Source organism: Sapajus apella, unplaced genomic scaffold, assembly GCF_009761245.1.
Source record: "Sapajus apella isolate SASKATOON/1434 unplaced genomic scaffold, GSC_monkey_1.0 scaffold130, whole genome shotgun sequence".
Classification (NCBI taxonomy): domain Eukaryota; kingdom Metazoa; phylum Chordata; class Mammalia; order Primates; family Cebidae; genus Sapajus; species Sapajus apella.
The window spans coordinates 3,800,965-3,819,743 of NW_022437070.1; the positions used below are offsets into that span (position 1 = coordinate 3,800,965).

The window sequence follows — 18,779 nt, forward strand, 5'->3', positions numbered from 1 at the left end:
GCTTTGTGCATTTGGCATTAACCCAGGTCACAGTGTCTTCTCAGAATTCAAAAGCCTGCCAAGATAGCCCCCCGAAGGGGACTCCAGCTGGCTATATGCCTAAGCATTACTGTCCATCACCACAGGTTTTCTTATCTCCTTGGGCCAAATATGCTGAAGATGACCTGGAACTACAGTGGCCTTCCTGCAGGGTTCTTTTGACCTCTCTAAGTTAATCTCAGGAATAAATTAGAAGCCACGGCTCTCAAACTAAGCGGCCTGGATGGAATGCATACCTTAATTGGCACATTGAGGTGTCTAAATGCAGTCAGAAATCAAAATTTGCCTCGCTTTAAAATACTGTCTCTAGCGCTTGCTTTGGCAGCACATATACTAAAATTGGAAGGATACAGAGAAGATTAGCATGGCCCCTGAGCAAGGATGACACATTTTTATAAAATTAAAAAGAGAAAAAAAAAAAATATATATATATATATATATAAAATACTGTCTCTAAATTAATGGAGACAAACAAAAAAATAAAAGCAAAAAAATGGCAAGGGCCGGGTGTGGTGTCTCACGCCTGTAATCCCAGCACTTTGGCTGGGATTACAGGCTGAGGCGGGCAGATCATGAGGTCAGGAGTTTGAGACCAGCCTGACTAACATGGTGAAACCCCGTCTCTACTAAAAAATAGAAAAAAAATAGCGGGGCGTGGTGGCGTGTGCCTGTAGTCCCAGCTACTCAGGAGGCTGAGGCAGGAGAATCGCTTGAAGCCGGGAGGCGGGGGTTGCAGTGAGCCAAGAACACACCATTGCACTCCAGCCTGGGCAACAGAGTGAGATTTTGAATCAAAAAACAACAACAAAAAAAGAAGGCTACCACAATTCTAAATCTTCAACTGCTACAACAGATCAATTCTCCCAGAGCAAACGACTGGGACTCTAAATGGTACAGCTCTAATCTAATGGCACAGGACAAGGGCTGTGTCGTGGAAATTGTCACTGTTGTACACAGCCAGGCCATTGGAAGAAGGATCGTCCTAAACTTACATGAATTAGTCTTCTTCACCTGATCCTCCAATTTCTCCCTCCAATGAAGGGGTTCCAAGGATTTACTTCGTTATTTCCTCCAATCTTCCCTCTTCGTCACCTGGGGGAGACTGTTCTTCAAATTGGCAATGAGGTTCTAACCGTTCTCATAGACACAGAAGCAGTGCTATCAGGGCTCAAGCCCCCCAACCTCAACCAGACCCTGCCACAGAGTAATACAATTCAAATTATTGGAGTCTGTAATAAACCATTGGTAGCCATTTTTTCGTTTTGTTTTGTTTTTGACATGGAGTCTCACTCTGTCGCCCAGGCTGGAGTACAATGGCATAACCTCAGCTCAGTGCAACCTCCGCCTCCCGAGTTCAAGTGATTCTCCTTTCTCAGCCTCCTGAGTAGCTGGGATTTAGGGTATGCACTACCACACCCAGCTAATTCTTTTTTTTTTTTTTTTTTTGAGGCAGAGTCTCACTCTTGTTGCCCAGGCTGGAGTGCAATGGCGCGATCTCAGCTCACTGCAACCTCCGCCTCCTGAGTTCAAGCAATTCTTCTGCCTCAGACTCTCAAGTAGCTGGGATTACAGGCATAAGCCACCAACTCGGCTAATTTTTGTATTTTTAGTAAAGATGGGGTTTCACCGTGTTGGTCAGGCTGGTCTCAAACTCCTGACCTCAGGTGATCCTTTCTGTCGCAACCTATTACTTTCCACCTTGGACCTTTACAGGACACGAGACACCCATCCTTTCTTCCTGCTGGAGTCACCTCCAGCTCATTAACAAGGATGATTTTTTTTTTTTTTTTTTTTTTTTGAGACAGGGTCACTCTTTCACCCAGGCTGGAGTGCAGTGGCATAATCATAGCTCGCTGTAACCTTCAAACTCCTGGGCTCAAGCGATCCTTCTGCCTCACCCTCCTAAGCAGCTGGGACTGCAGGTTCATGCCACCACACCCAGCTATTTTTTTTTTTTTTTTTGGTAGAGGTAGGATCCCACTATGTTTTCTAGGCTGGCCTCAAACTCTAGGGCTCAAGTGATCCTCCAGCCTTGGCATCCCAAATTGCCTTGTCAGACCAGATTTTTTTGAGAAATGCCATGTTGGTATCTCCTTCTCCCAAAAGGGAGAAATAATTCTAGAGTTTGATGAGCCTAATAGTTTACTGCACTCCACCAATGATGTTCCACCTATTCGTCATGCTGTCCCATGTGCCAGTCACCTCTGCTGACTTCCAAAATTCCCTATTTATTCCCCCCCCCCAAAAAAAAATACAAGAAGACACCTGTCTCCTCATGGGCCACACTGTCAACTGATGTCAGTAGGATTTATGGTGCACCCCAGATTAAGATCTAAATTAACCTCTCCAAGCCCTTGCCTAATACCAAACAGTATCGCTTGAGTCAATCTGCCTTACAAGGCATAAAGCCCATCATTGAAAAATGTAAAACTGGAGGCTTAAAAATTCTTTGTCCTGCTAGCCCTGTAATCCTCCCACTGTTCCAGTAAGAAACCAAATGGCCGAGGATGGAGATTTATTCAGAATCTCCGCCGTAAATGATATTGTTCTGTGCCATCATCCCATAGTTTCAAGTCCACATGCCTTGCTGACCTCAATACCATCTGATAGTAAATTTTACACTGTAATTTACACCTGTGGTGCCTTTTTTTTTTTTTGAGACAGAGTCTTGCTCTGTCACCAGGCTGGAGTGCACTGGCACAATCTTGGTTCACTGCAACCTCTGTCTCCCAGGTTCAAGTGATTTTCCTGCCTCAGCCTCCTGAGTAGCTAGGACTACAGGTGTGCGCCGCCACTACGCCTGCCTAATTTTTTTGTAATTTTAGTAAAGACGGGGTTTCACCATGTTGACCAGGATGTTCCCATCCCTTGACCTCTTGAACTGCCTGCCTCAGCCTCCTAAAGTGATGGGATTAGAGGCATGAGCCACCACACCTGGCTCTCCATGACTGTTTGACATGGACAATCTTTTGATTACTTGAAAAAAATTTACAAGAACTTCCACCAGATAATGCTGAACCAGCTGAACTATGAGTTATAGATGGATTGTATCTGAAAGATGACAATGGTAAAAATCGTGCAAGATACGTAATTACTACTTCCTTTGAAGTCACTGAAGCCTCCCCCTTATCTATGGCTACTTTTTTTTTTTTTTTTTTTTTTTTGAGACGGAGTTTTACTCTTGTTGCCCAGGCTGGAGAGCAATGGTGTGATCTCAGCTCACTGCAACCTCCGCCTCCCAAGTTCAAGCAATTCTCCTGCCTCAGCCTCCCAAGTAGCTGGGATTACAGTCATGCGTCACCACACCCTGCTAACTTTTTGTATTTTTAGTAGAGACAAGATTTCTCCATATTGGCCAGGTTGGTCTCGAACTCCCAACCTCAGGTGATCTGCCCGCCTCACCTCCCAAAGTGCTGGGATTACAGCACTTTGTGAGCCACCATGCTAGATTTCTTTTCTTTCTTTCTTTTTTTTTTTTTTTAATGAAATATCTCTTTGTTGCCTAGGCTGGAGTGCAGTGGTGCGATCTCAGCTCACTGCAACCTCTGCCCCCTGGATTCAAGTGATTCTCCTGCCTCAGACTCTCAAGTAGCTGAGATTACAGGCGACCACCACCATCCCCGGCTAATTTTTTTAAGTATTTTTGGCAGAGATGAGGTTTTGCCGTGTTGGCCAGGCTAGTCTCAAACTCCTGACCTCACGTGATCTGCCTGCCTCAGCCTCCCAAAGTGCTGGGATGGCAGGTGTGAGCTGCTGTGCCCGGCCCTGTGGCTACTTCTGCCTAGCAAGCTAAACTCACTGCCGTTACCTGGACTGGCTGCCTCGAGAAAGGGAAATCTGTTACTCTGCACAGATAGTAGAAATGCCGTTGGCGCTGCTCCTGACTTTGGACTGCTATGGAAATGGAGGGGTTTCCTCACTTCCACTGAGGATCAAATTAAAAATGGATCCTATGGCCGGGCTCGGTGGCTCATGCCTGTAATCCGAGCACTTTGGGAGCTCGACGCAGGTTCATCACAAGGTCAGGAATTCGAGACCAGCCTGGCCAATTTGGTGAAACCTCTGTCTCTACTAAAAATACAAAAATTAGCTGGGTGTGGTGGCGTGCGCCTGTAAGCCCAGCTGATCGGGAAGCTGAGGCAGGAGGATTGCTTGAACCTGGGAGGCAGAGGTTGCAGTGAGCCAAGGTTGTGCCACTGTACTCCAGCCTGGGCGACAGAACGAGACTCTGACTCAAAAAAATAAAATAAATAAAGTAAATAAAATAAATAAAAATGGATCCTATGTACAGAATATACTGGATGCCATCCAGCTAGCAGCTGCATTGGCTATTATGGAAACTCGCGGACATTCAAGGTTAGCCGCTTCGGAAGCTGGAGGAAACAGCCTTGGCCGATAACGCCGCAAAGAATGCTGTTGTTAAAGGTCCGGTTCCTCAAATCTCTCTCATGGCCTTACTGAAAGAGCCTCCAAAAGATGATCTAAAAATAATTCCCAAAGATGCACAAAATTAAGCACCAGAAACTGAACACCAAAATTGGAAAGATCACGGCTGCTAATTCAATGATTTGAAAAATTAAAAGAAAAAGAAAAGAACTGTGGCTTAGGCCTGATAGCCAGTTCTCTTCAACTGAATATTGTTAACTACAGTACCTAATTTGTCTCACTGGGGAATTAACAAATTAATTTATTTTATGAAACAATATTAGGGGGAGTGAAATTAAAAGAAGCTGCACTGGCCGGGTCTGGTGGCTCTCGGTCAGGCCTGTAATCCCAGCACTCTAGGAAGCCAAGGCAGGCCGATTGCTTGAGTCCAGGAGTTCGAGACTAACCTGGGCAACATAGCAAAACCCTGACTCTACTAAAAATACCGAAAAAATAAGTTAGCTGGGCATAGTGGCATGTGCCTGTAGTCCCAACTACTCAGGAGGCTGAGGTGAGAGAATCACATGAGCCCAGGAGATTATGGCTGCAGTGAGTGGAGATCGTGCCATTGCACTCCAGCCTGGGTGACAGAGTGAGACCCTCTCTCAAAACAAAACAAAACTTGCCCAAAAAAAAAAAAAAGCCTGTTTGGCTTGTGCCACTTGCCCTGTTTAACCCAGGAAAATATGTATATCCTGATCCTGGACATTTTAATTTACCTAATGAGCCCTTCAAGGTTTGGCAAATGGATTTATCCAATCACCCACTTCCATGTGTGTATATATGTACTAGTAATGATTTGCATGTTCTCCTATTGGGTAGAGGCTCTTCCTGGTAGATAAGCCACTGCTTCAGCTGTGGCCAAAATTCTTCTGGAAAAAAATTATTCCCAGCTGGGGAGCTCTCCTTGAAGTACATAGTGATCAGGAGCCCATTTTACTGGCCATATAATAAAACAAGTATGTTCAGTTTGGCCAATTTTTCAGCATTTCCACTGTCTACAATCCCCAATCTTCTGGCTCAGTAGAACAAACAAGTGGAACTGTAAGAACTCAGTTAGATGACTGGGAATGGTGGCTCACTCCTGTAACCCCAGCACTTTGGAAGGCCAAGATGGGTGGATCACTTGATGTCAGGAGTTCAAGACCAGCCTGGCCAACATGTTGAAACCCCGTCTCTACTAAAAATACAAAAATTAGCAGGGTGTGGTGGTGCACACTTGTAATCCCAGCTACTTGGGAGGCTGAAGCAGAAGAATCACTTGAACCTGGGAGGAGGCAAAGGTTGCAGTGAGCTGAGATCACACCACTGCACTCCTGCCTGGGTGACAGAGTGAGACTCCATCTCAAAAAACAAAACAAAACAAAAAAACCCAGTTGACGGAATTTGTGGAAACTATCTATATCTTCCTTGGCCTAAGTTCTTCCTTTGGTATTATCACATCTAATGTCCACTCTTTGGGCTCATAAACTTTCATCTTTTGAAATAGTCATAGACCATCCTATACACTTGGCCTCTTCTGCTTTTGACCCTCAATTGATCAAAGAAGACATTCCCACCTGGGTGCAGTGGCTCACACCTGTAATCCTAACACTTTGGGAGGCTGAGGCAGGGGGATCGCTTGAGTCCAGGAGTTTGAGACCAGCCTGGGTGATATGGTGAAACCCTGTCTACAAAAACACAAAACTTAGCTGGGCATAGTTTTGTGTGCCTGTAGTCCCAGTTATCTGGGAGGCAGAGACGGAAAGATGGCTTCAACCCAGGAGGCAGAGGTTGCAATGAGCAGAGATTCCCAACTACTGTACCCCAGCTGGGCACCAGAGGGAGATGCTGTCTCAAAACAAAAACAAAAACAAAACAGACATACTCCAATATTGTAAAGACATTAATAAAGCAATGGATAGAAATCATAGTTTGATAGAACAATCTTTCCAACCACAATCATAGGAGACAAAGACCTACAACGCCATGATCCGTAGCCTGGCGACTTTATCTACTGAAAAGACACCTACACAAGAATTCTATCCAATCTTACCAGAAAGATCCACATTAATTCCTTCTCACCAATCCCTGTGCTGCCAAACTAAAGGGCATTGACTTCTTTTTTTTTGAACCGTTTGAGCACACACAGGCGTGTACCACCATGCCTGGCTAATTTTTGTAGAGACAGGGTCCTGTCATGTTGCCTAGGCTGGTCACCAACTCCTGGGCTCAAGTGATCCTGCTGCCTCAGCCTCCCAAAGTGCTGGGATTACAGGCATGAGCCACCGTGCCCAGCCACAAGGTCAAACTTTTAGGCTCACATATTCAGATTCCCTTTTTCACATTAACAGTGACTACAGTCTACAGAAAAGACTTTGAAATTAGATTTTTAAATTGCAAAAAACATAATTTAAGTAAATGCAAAAATAGGTGGGCCCAGTAGTTCATACCTGTAATCCCAGCAGTTGGGGAGGCTGAAGTGGGAGGATCACTTGAGGCCAGGTGTTTGAGGCCAGCCTGGCCAACATAGTAAAACCCGGTCTCTACTAAAAATACAAATAAAAGCTGGGAGCAGTGGCTCATGCCTGTAATCCAGCAATTTGGGAGGCTGAAGCGGGTGGATCATGAGGTCAGGAGTTCGAGACCAGCCTGGCCAACATGATGAAACCCCGTCTCTACTAAAAAATACAAAAAAAAATTAGCCAGGCATGGTGGCAGGCATCTGTAATTCTAGCTACTCGGGAGGCTGAGGCAGGAGAATCGCTTGAACCTGAGAGATGGAGGTTGCAGTGAGCCGAGACTGCACCACTGCACTCCAGCCTGGGTGACAGAGCACGATTCCATCTAAAAAAAAAAAAAATAGCCGGGCTCAGTGGCTCATGCCTATAATCCCAGCTACTCAGGAGGCTGAGGTTGGGGAATTGCTTGAACCCGGGAGGCAGAGGTTGCAGTGAGCTGGTATGCAATTCAACTCCAGCCTGATGACAAAGCAAGACCTTGTCTCGAAAAATTTTTTTTAAAATGCAAAAATATTTGTGCTCCTAATCCTTTAATTGTTGCTGTTCTCCAGCAATGTCATAATTAGATAATAGAAGCTTGGGTAAATACTGGTTGACACCTCCCTACAAATAACTGTTACTATTCAAGGAATACCACATGGGATTACCTGTCGTGCCCCACCAGGATACATTTTTATTTGTGGAGGATTTTATAACCAACCATAAGCATGGGCAATATTATGCCTCAATAAATGGAAATTTAAAAGGCCACTGTGGTTTAGAATATTTCTGGATTCAATTTAAGTTAACAAAATCTGAGCATTGGCAAAATCTGAGCAATACCTATTAACTTACACAATTATATTAAATAAGATACTCAGCGGAGCACAGTGGCTCATGCTTGTAATCCCAGCACTCTGGGAGGCCAAGGCAGGTGGATCATGAGGTCAGGAGTTCGAGACCGGCCTAGCCAGCCTGATGAAACCCTGTCTCTACTAAAAATACAAAAAAATTAGCCAGGCATGGTGGCATGAACCTATAATCCCAGCTACTTGGGAGGCTGAGGCAGAAGAATTGCTTGAACCCAGGAGGCGGAGGTTACAGTGAGCCGAGATCGCCCTTCTACACTCTAGCCTGGGTGACAGAGGGAGACTCCATCTCAAAAAAAAAAAAAGCTACTCTACCAGGAGGCATGAACACAGATGGATGGGCCTCAGTTTTTAGAGCCTTTGTCCCTTGGACTGGAGTCAGTCATTTGGAAAAAATGGTTAGAGGCCTATCCTTAATGATTGGATCTACAGCTAACTCTACAGCTAAGGCCATCATGGCTCAGTAAACTTCCCTTATCCTCTTGCTAACGTGGTGTTGTAACAGAATTGGCTCACACCTGAAATCCCAGCGCTTTGGGAGGCAGCAGCAGGCAAATTACTTGAGTTTAGGAGTTCGAGACCAACCTGGGCAATATGACAAAACCCTGTCTCTACAAAAAGTCCAAAAATTAGCTGGGCATGGAGGTGCTCACCTGTAGTCCCAGTTACTCAGGAGGCTGAGGTGGAAGGATCGATTGAGCCTGAGGGGCAGAGGCTACAGTGAGCTGGGCTGGTGCCATTGCACTCCAGCCTGGGTGACAGAGCAACAACCTGTCTCATCAAAACAAAACCATGCAATTGCTCTAGATCACTTGCTAGCTGAACAAGGTGGTATTGGTGCAATAGTTAACACTACTTGCTGTACACAGATACGTTCCTCTAGGCAAGTAGAAACAATCGTACAAGATTTAAAAAGCAAGCCACCTGCTTCAACAAGCCGCACCAGATACACCTGGACCTTTCAATTTGTTTAGCTGGTTACCCTGAAAACTAGGTCCATGGTTTAGAACTATGATTCAAACTGGATTTATTATATTGTTGCTGATTATTTTTTATATTGTGATTTTTAAGCTTTGTTCTTTTTTTTCTTTTTGTTTTTTTGAGTTGAAGTCTGGCTCTTGTCCCCCCGGCTGGAGTGCGGTGGTGGGATCTTGGCTCACTGCACCCTCTGCCTCCTGGGTTCAAGCAATTCTCCTGCATCAGCCTCCCAAGTAGCTGGGATTACAGGCACCTGCCACCACGCCCGGCTCAGTTTTGTATTTTTAGTAGAGATGGAGTGTCACCATGTTGGCCAGGCTGGTCTTAAACTGCTGACCTTGTGATCTGCCCACCTCGGCCTCCCAGAGTGCTGGCATTACAGGCGTGAGCCACCGCGCCCAGCCTAAGCTTTGTTCTTGTTGCCCGTCTAATATTTAAAAAGCCAACTCTTCCGACAGATTCATGTGAGCTCAATACCTATAGATGATGGTTGAGGCCTATGGAGGGGCTAAGCGGAACTTGATGCTGGGCTCAAAGCAGGCCTGCATTGCCCTGAGGACATTTTTCCTTCTGGCCTCTTTTTTGGCCAAATGTGGCCCAAGTCCCTGACACAGACCTTTATACCTCCCCTCCGCACCCTTTCATCCACCCTCCCCACAACCTCTCTTCGTTCTCTGAACATATCAAAGACCATCTGGCCTGTGTATATGCCCCAAATTGCAATTCTTTCTTCTCAAAGAAAATGTTAAGTTGAGAGGCTGGGAGTGTTGACTCACACCTGAATTCCAGAACTTTGGGAGGCTGTGGTGGGTGCATCACTTCAGGTCAGGAGTTTGAGACCAGCCTGGCCAATATGATGAAACTCCATCTATTAAAAACACAAAAATTAGCTGGACGTGATGGCGCCCACCTGTAGTCCCAGCTACTCAGGAGGCTGACACAGGAGAATTGCTTGCGCCTTGGAGGTAGAGGTTACAGTGAGCTGAGATTGTGACTCTGCACTCTAGCCTGGGTGACAAAACTCTGTCTCAAAAAAAGAAAATGTTAAGTTTAGAGATTCATGTCTACATTTAATTTTTTACTTTGACACACTCAAACCTAACTTTCCCCTTCTCAAGACCAAATTAAAAAGTAACCATAACAAGAAGTCTTAATAATGGCCAAAGTGTCTGAGGCATCACCAGTAATAATACCGAGAGTGAGGCAGGGCGCAGTGGCTTATGCCTGTAATCCCAGCACTTTGGGAGGCCAAGGTGGGTGAATCACAAGGTCAAGAGTTCGAGACCAGGCTAGCCAACATGGTGAAACCCCATCTCTACTAAAAATACAAAAAATTAGCTGGATATCGTGGTGGGCGCCTGTAATCCCAGCTACTTGGGAGGCTGAGGCAGGAGAATCACTTGAACTCGGGAGGCGGAGCTTGCAGTGAGCCGAGATCATGCCATTGCACTCCAGCCCAGGCGACAGAGTTGAGACTCTGTCTCAAAAAAAAAAAAAAAAAAATTACTGAGAGTGTAACCACACACTAGACTAAGTGCTGCTAGGTACTCCTGGCTCCTAACAGCCTGGGAAAGGAGGCTCTCTTCCTGTTTACATTTGGCACTAAGAGAACTTGCTGAAGGTTGCCAGACAGAGCATGGGGTATTAGGAAGGGGCCCAAGGTCCTCTGATCCTAGAATTCAAATTCTGCCTTTTTTTTTTTTTTTTTTTTTTTTTTTTTTGAGACAAGAGTCTTTTTCATTTGCCCAGGCTACAGTGTAGCTGTGTGATCTTGGCTCACTGCAAACTCCGCCTCCCAGGTTCAAGCGATTCTCCTGCCTCAGCCTCCTGAGTAGCTGGGATTACAGGCGTGCACCACCACACCAGGCTATTCTTTTATTTTTCTTTTTTTTTTTGTAGTTTTAGTAGAGACAGGTTTCACCATGTTGGCAAGGCTGGTCTTGAACTCCTGACCTCAGCCTCCCAAAGTGCTGGGATTATAGGCGTGAGCCACTATGCCCTGCCAAAATTCTTAAAAAAACTTGTCTTGGCATTTACCGTGCACCAGGCACTGTGATCAATAACACAGGGCGGTGATTAAGAGCTGGGGCCTCCATCATCACTGATAATAAGGTTTACGCTGGACCAGCCACCGTTCTAACCACGTGCACAATTTCATTAAGCTGCCGTTTTACAGAGCAGGAAACAGACTGAGGAAGGTAAAAATCACTTGCTAAATGTCTTGCTGCCTACCCCCAAGTCAAGACGTGGACCGGCTCCTTCCTATCCTTTGGCCATAAAAAAACCCCTGATCATTGTACAACTGAGTGCCTGCTACACACTGAGACCTCTTTGGGTGCTGCAGTCCCAGACCTGGAAAAAGAGAGGCCCAGTGGGTCTGGTGCATTTGTGGAAGCGTTGCCCACCTCACTGCTTGGCTTCTGAGTACCCGTGTCTGTTCAGGAATGTGGTGGTACACACCTAGGCAAGCCCCGTCCTGCCTCTAGGCCTTGCTGTCCTCACTGGTATGATGGACAGGGGCAGCGAGTAGAGACATCTTGGAATTGCATAACTGCACCTAGTTCCAGACATGCCAGGACTTGCCAGGCAACGCGGGGCAGGCCACGTTCCCACTGCTGCCTTTGTTTCCCCTTCTTGCAAGGGGTGGGACAGGATAGAGATATCAGTTTCCTCACCTGTGAGGTGGAGAACTGACTCCTTAGAGCCCTCTCACCACTGTTTTAGGAGGACTCGGAATTTTACTCTTGACAAGGTTTAGACAGAGGCCAGCTTGGGAAGGGCCTGGAACTCGAGCTGACCAGTTTGATCTTTGTGAGTAGTCAGGCAAGGTCCGAACAGGGAAGGGAGAGGTCTGCTGTGGGCATTAGAATGATCCTTCTGTGGGTATTTTTTGGGGGGCAGGACTGAGTTTTGCTTTTGTCATCCAGGCTGGAGTGCAATGGCGTGCTCTCAGCTCACTGCAACCTCCACCTCCGTGTTCAAGTCATTCTCCTGCCTCAGCCTCCCAGGTAGCAGGGATTACAGGTGATGACACCATACCCAGCTAATTTTTGTTTTTTTGGGTTTTTTTTTTTGAGATGGAGTTTCACTGTGTTGCCCAGGCTGGAGTGCAATGGTATCTTCTCGGCTCATCGCAAACTCTGCCTCCCAGGTTCAAGCAATTCTCCTGCCTCAGCCTCCCAAGTAGCTTGGATTACAGGCATGCACCACCACGCCTGGCTAATTTTGTATTTTTAGTAGAGATGGGGTTTCACCATGTTGGCCAGGCTGGTCTCGAACTCCAGACTCAAGCAATCTGCCCACCTCGGCCTCCCAAAGTGCTGGGATTATAGGCGTGAGCCACCGCACCCAGCCTCCATCCACTCTTAAAGTTTTCTGGGTCATTGATCCAGCTGACCACACTGGGTAGTGAATCAGCTTCCCTCCTGGCTGCCTCCCAATCCCAATTCTCTAGGGAGCTTCTGCCATCCAGGTTTCTCTGTCTCACTGCAGTCTCTTTATTTACCATACAAGGTGGCCCCACTGGCTCCCAGCACCAGCCCTGCCCCTTTCTGGCCCCCATCCTTATCCATCCCTATGAGCTCTAACCTGGAAGCTTGCCCTCTTCCCTGCATCTAAATCCAGACCTTTCTCAATCCTTGTCTGAGCCTACAGAAGCCCTGGGGCACCTCCTGTCCGGTTCACCACGACCTTCAATCTGGTTACTCTTTAACTTTTTAAACACGTGTGACCCTTGACTCACCAGGTGAGCATTTAGCCTTCGGTAGGTACAAGGGTGTCAGATTCATTTTTGCACCAAACATCTAGTGCTTCGGAGTTTAGCCTCACCAGGATGCTTGGGCCAGACACAGATACCTTCAGCCACTGTGTTGCACAAACCCTCTGTGGCTCGCAGCCATGTGAGTCAGACACCCCATATAGCTTATCTAGCAGCCCTGGACAAGTTTTTTTTTTTTTTTTTTTTTTTGAGGTAGAGTCTTGTTCTGTCAGCCAGGCTGAAGTGCAGTGGTGCGATCTCAGCTCACTGCAGCCTCCACCTCCTGGGTTCAAGCGATTCTCCTGCCTCCCGAGTAGCTGGGATTACAGGCACCCACCACCCATGTCTGGCTAATTTTTGTACTTTTAGTAGACACAGGGGTTCACCATGTTGATCAGGCTGGTCTCGAACTCCTGACGTCAGGCAAACCACCCGCCTTGGCCCCTCAAAGTGCTGGGATGACAGGTATGAGCATTGGCTGTTAACCAAGCAAGTTAATCATTCCCTCAATGCCAAATGTAAACAGTAAGAATGCCTCCTTTCCCAGGCTATAAGGAGCCAGGAGTACCTAGCAGTGATGAATAAATGCTAGCTAATATAAAGCACTTAGCCTAGCGTGTGGTTACACTCTCCTGGTGATGCCTCAGACACTTTGGCCATTGTTATGACTTGTTGTTATGGTTACTTTTTAATTTGGTCTTGAGCAGGGGAAAGTTAGGTTTCAGTATGTCAAAGTGAAAAATAAAAATATAGACATGAATCTCTAAACTTAGAATTTTCTTTTCTTTTTTTTTTTTTTTTTTGAGACAAAGTCTTGTCACCCAGGCTGGAATGTAGAGTCACAATCTCAGCTCACTGCAATCTCCACCTCCCAGGTTCAAGTAAGTCTCCTGCCTCAGCCTCCTGAGTAGCTGGGATTACAGGCAGGTGCCACCATGCCCAACTAATTTTTGTATTTTCAATAGAGATGGGGTTTCGCCATATTGGCCAGCTGGCTCAGAAATCTCCACACACAGTTGCCCTCATGTTAAGACCCAGGGCCTTTCAGTAGGTCCCAGTATTCACACACATCCACCCCAACCCAATCGCACAGAGACAGGTGACCACAGACCCAGCAAATGCATCAGTCTTAGACCCACAGCATCAAAATCAAGAAGTCAAGGCCAAAGGGAGCTAAGATTGCACCCCCGCACTCCAGCCTGGGTGACAGGGCGAGACTCCATCTCAAAAAAAAACCACTTTTTTTACGAGATAGGGTCTTGCCCTGTCGCCCAGGCTGGAGTGCAGTGGTGCGAACTCAGCTCACTCTGCCTCCCAGGTTCAAGTGATTCTCGTGCCTCAGCCTCCTGAGTAGCTGGGACTACAAGCACCCACCATTACACCCAGTTAGTTTTTGTATTTTTTGTAGAGATGGGTTTTTTTCACCATATTGGTCAGGCTGGTATTGAACTCTTGGCCTCCCAAAGGGCTGGGATTATGGGTGTGAGCCACCACCTCGCCTGGTCTCTTTTTTTTTTTAGACAGATTTTAGTTTTTGTTGCCCAGGCTGGAATACAGTGGCAAGATCTTGGTTCACTGCAACCTCGGTCTCCCTGGTTCAAGCGATTCTCCTGCCTCAGCCTCCTGAGTAGGTAGCTGGGATTACAAGCATGTGCCACCACGCCCGGCCAATATTTGTATTTTTGGTAGAGATGGGGTTTCTCCATGTTGGTCAGGTTGGTCTCGAACTCTAGACCTCAGGTGATCCGCCCACCTCAGCCTCCCAAAGTGCTGGGTTTATGAGCCACCATGCCTGGCAAAAAACAATTTTTTTAGATCATGGAGAGACCAGGATTCTTCCCAATCACAGACACCCCAGCAGTCTCAACGCCATGCACCTTCCTGCTCTGAGACACACCCGCCATCCTTCTGGAGTGAGACTCATGCTAGGCCACGGAGTTGCTTTCTCAGCCTCCTCTCTCCTCCGATGTTCATGGAAACATACAGTCACTCTCTCCCCATGTCACTCTCTGTCTCCCCAGGCTCCACACTGAGGTGAGCCCTGTGGCCATCTGGCCTCCCTCTCTCTTCCGTCGCTCCCAGGCAGCAGGCAGGCATGGATGCCCACTCTCCCCAACCTGTTTAGCCATGGCTGGACACCACTGTGCTCATCCCAAGCCCCAGGGGCTGCCTTTAGTACACTGGGTTCTCAGAAAGGACATGAGATTGAAACTAAAATGCCTTAGCAGGGGCTGGGTGAAGGGGTTCACGCCTGTAATCCCAACACTTTGAGAGGCTGAGGTCAGGAGTTCAAGACCAGCCCGGCAAACATGGTGAAACCCCCTTTCTACCAAAAATACAAAAATTAGCTGGATATGGTGGTGTGTGCCTATAATCCCAGCTACTCGGGAGGTTGAGGCAGGAGTATTGCTTGAACCCAGGAGGTGGAGGTTGCAGTGAGCCAAGATTGTGCCACAGCACTCTAGCCTGGACACTCAGTCTCAAAAAACCAAAACAAACACACACACACACACACACACACACACACACACACACACACACACACACACACACAATTAGCTGGGCGTAGTGGTGCTCGCTTGTAATTCTAGCTACTCAGGAGGCTCAGTCAGGAGAACTGCTTGAACCTGGGAGGCAAAGGTTTCATTAGTCAAGATCGTGCCACAGCACTCCAGCCTCCAGCCTGGGCGCTCAGATTAGCTGGGCTCAAATTAGCTGCGCTCAATTAGAGGTGGTGCTCACCTCTAATCCCAGCTACTCAGGAGGCTCAGGCAGGAGGACTGCTTGAATCTGGGAGGTAGAGGTTGCAGTGAGCTGAGATCGTGCCACTGCACTCCAGCCTGAGTGACAGAGCAAGATTCCGTCTCAAAAAAATAAATAATATAATCAAAAGTACCTTAGCAGGATGCAATCCTCCTGTCTTAGCCTTGCTATCCTGTGCCCCACAAATTCCTCCTAGCCACTTGGGGACACCACCAAGGAGCCCTGGGAACCCTGGGTCCACCATCCATGTCTCCAACCTCCCTCCCCAGGTCACTGCTGTCCTGTTCACACCACCGTATTGGTCCTGGGCCCACCTGCCTCCCTCTTCTCCTCCCTGAGGCCCCCTCCTTTGCCCTGCCCAGGACGCAGGCTCCCCCGCAGCTCCCTCCACGCCCACCCCGCAGGCAACTGCAGCCTCACATTCACCACATTGGCCTTTTTTGTTGGTTGGCTGGATATTGTTAAGACTCGGTTTGTGGTGAGGCAGGGGGGCGGGGCTGCACTCTATTTCTCTTCTGAGTCGTGTTTCTTCCAGGTGTCCAGAATGTACTTAAGAAGGAGGCCGAGCTTCCTGCGGGCTGAGAATGGGGCTTCCTCGCCGTCTCCCTCACCGGACCCGCCCTTTTCCACGCCGTTGTCACCAGCCGCCTCCAAGCTGACCTCCGGCTGGGGCTCGTCCTCCTCCAGGGCCTTGATGCGGACGCGCTGGGCGTCCTCGGCCATCTCATTGAGGCAGCCCTGGAGCATTGTGTAGACGGCGCCGAAGCTGATGCCGCCAGCCACCAGCGTCCCAAACACAGGGATGCCCCTCTCGAAGGCGCGGGCCACCCTCATGGCGCCGTCAGAGGACTGGGAATAGAGCCGCAGGATAGTCTCAGGTGAGAGCTCGTTGGCCAGCGGGGAGCGGATGACGGAGCGCAGGTCCCCTGCCTGTTTGCCCACCTGCTCGGCCAGCTTGGCCAGCGAGTCGTCGTCCAGGCCGAAGCTGCGGTGGTAGCCCCGCAGCGAGCGGACTAGCAGGGCGTCGTCGTAGGCGGCCGCCAGCCCCGGCACCGGCAGGGCCTGGATGACCCCGGACACCAGCGCGGTCTTGAGGACTTGCTCCTGCAGCATGGCCTTCTTCTTCCGCAGGGCGTCCAGCGAGATGTCGGGGAGCGACAGCAGGCCAGCGTGGCGCCGGTGGGCGGGCAGGTCGTGCTCCCAGGTGGACACCAGCGTGGGAAAGTCGTAGCGGGCGGGCGTGAGGTTGGACACCAGGAAGATGCGGGGCTCAGCCACGCCGACCGCCCGCAGCCGCTCGGCACAGTGGTCTCGGATCTCCTGCAGGACAGCGGCCTCGCTGAAGCCCGACGGCCGCTGGGTGCGCGTGGCCGCCAGGTCCTCATCCACCTTGGTGCGCACAAAGTAGAACTTCTTGCCCTGGCACAGGATCTCGGAGGCCAGGCGGGTCTCCACGGCCCCGCAGCGGCGGGGGGAGACCAGCAGGAAGAAGTCGTAGCGGCTGAAGTCCACCTGCTTCAGGTACTTGTCTGCCGGGCAGCCTGGAGAGCCGGCCCCTGGCAGGTCCCACAGGGTCACGTCGGGTAACTGTGGGTGTGGGTAGGGCGAGGGTTGCATCGTGGTCTCGATGACGCCCGTGAGAGCTGCGCCGGGGTCCTCGGCCCCCAGGCCACGCAGGGCGTTGATGAGGGAGGACTTGCCAGCGCCCGACTCGCCCGTGACGCCCACCTCCAGGCGGGTGCTGTCGGTGGAGGCCAGCAGCTCCCGGAGGCGAGAGGCGGCCTGGGGGATGTCGCCAGACTCAAAGGCTGTGCGCAGGGCCTCCAGCTCTTCCTTGGTCATGAGGATGGTGGTTTCCTCCTCCCCAGGCACCGCGGGCAACTTCGAAGCAGCCATGGTGACTAGTGGTTCAGAGGGTGGCAAGGGACAGGGGAGAGTCACAGGACGCGTGATCCTCAGCGCCTGCGGAGGAGAAGGGAGCCATTCACACATCCTGGGTCTTGGCATGGGGCAGAGAGAGAGACACCACGGATGTGAAGGAAGTCCCTCTGGAAACCCACAGCTCTCTTTCTCCCTCAAGAACTGGGGACACACTGGCCAGGTGCTGTAGCTCACCCCTGTAATCCCAACACTTTGGGAGGCTGAGGTGGGTGGATCACGAGGCCAGGAGATTGAGACCATCCTGGCTAACACAGGGAAACCCTGTCTTTACTAAAATTATAAAAAATAAGCCGGGTGTGGTGGCATGTGCCTGTAGTCCCAGCTACTCTGGGAGGCTGAGGCAGGAGAATCACTTGAACCCAGGAGGCAGAGGTTGCAGTGAGCCAAGATCGTGCCACTGCTCTCCAGCCTGGGCAACAGAGCAAGACTCCATCTCAAAAAAAAAAAAAAAAAAAGAAAGAAGAAAAAAAAAAGAATTGGGGACACATTTTTGGCACAAGTTAGGGGGCTTTGAGGTCTGGCAGGCCCAGGTTCACATCCCTCTTCTGCCACTAACTTCCTGTGTGACCAGGGGCAAATGAATCACCTCTCTGGGTAATGGGCATGACCACCAAGCGGTCCCTTGGCGTACTGTTGGAGTCTCCAGGGTAACCTAGGCACAGGTCGGTTTCCTGGGTGTGTGTCTGCCCTGGAGGCTCTGTGCTTAGAATGGCCCTGTGCTAGGTTTAATGCTCTGCTGACGCTGGCTGAAATTCTTTGTTTGTTTGAGACAGGGTCTCTCTCTGTCACTTAGGCTGGAGCACAGTGGTGCGATGATGGCTCATTGCAGCCTTGATCCTTGGCTTTAGCAATCCTCCCATCTCAGCCTCCTGAATAGCTGGGACCACGGGCGCATGCCGCCATACCCAGCTACTTTTTAATTTTTTTGTAGAAATCGGAGTCTAACTACATTGTCCCAGCTGGTCTTGAACTCCTGGGATCAAGATCCTCCTGTCTCAGCCTCCCAGAGTCCTGGTCCTGGGATTACAGGCATGAGCCACCATGCCTAGCCTGCCTGAAATTGTTTTTTTTTTTTTTAGACAGAGTCTCATTCTGTCACCCAGACTGGAATGCAGTGGTGCGATCTAGGCTCACTACAACCTCTGCCTAATGGGTTCAAGCAATTCTCTTCCTCAGCCTCCCAAGTAGCTGGGATTACAGGTGCCCGCCAACACGCCTGGCTGATTTTTGTATTTTTAGCAGAGATGGGGTTTCACCACCTTGGCCAGGCTGGTCTTGAACTTCTGACCTCGCAATCCACCCACCTCGGCCTCCCAGAGTGCTGGGATTACAGGTGTGAGCCACTGTGCCTGGCCAAATTCTTTATAATATTTGAACCAGGGGCCCCATATTTTCATTTCATACTGGGCTCTGCAAATTACATAGCCAAGCTTCATAGGAAGAGGCTTTAAACCCAGCTCCTGGCCTGTGGCATGGGCCCATTTAGAGGAAATGGCTGCACTCCTGCTGTGTCTGGGATTGGAGGGT

At 49.2% G+C, this 18,779-nt stretch overlaps 1 protein-coding gene and 1 non-coding gene across 2 annotated transcripts; one reads left to right on the plus strand and one right to left on the minus strand.

The window, feature by feature from the left end:
- The first annotated feature begins 348 nt into the window (after window positions 1-348).
- Window positions 349-455, plus strand: LOC116539704. Its single transcript, XR_004264144.1, has one exon. It is a non-coding gene; the product is annotated as a U6 spliceosomal RNA (small nuclear RNA).
- Window positions 456-15,747: 15,292 nt separating this feature from the next.
- Window positions 15,748-17,271, minus strand: IRGC (immunity related GTPase cinema). Its single transcript, XM_032262800.1, has one exon. It carries the CDS (start codon window positions 17,205-17,207, stop codon window positions 15,816-15,818), a length of 1,392 nt encoding a protein of 463 aa, XP_032118691.1. The 5' UTR covers window positions 17,208-17,271; the 3' UTR covers window positions 15,748-15,815.
- Between the last annotated feature and the right edge of the window lie 1,508 nt (window positions 17,272-18,779).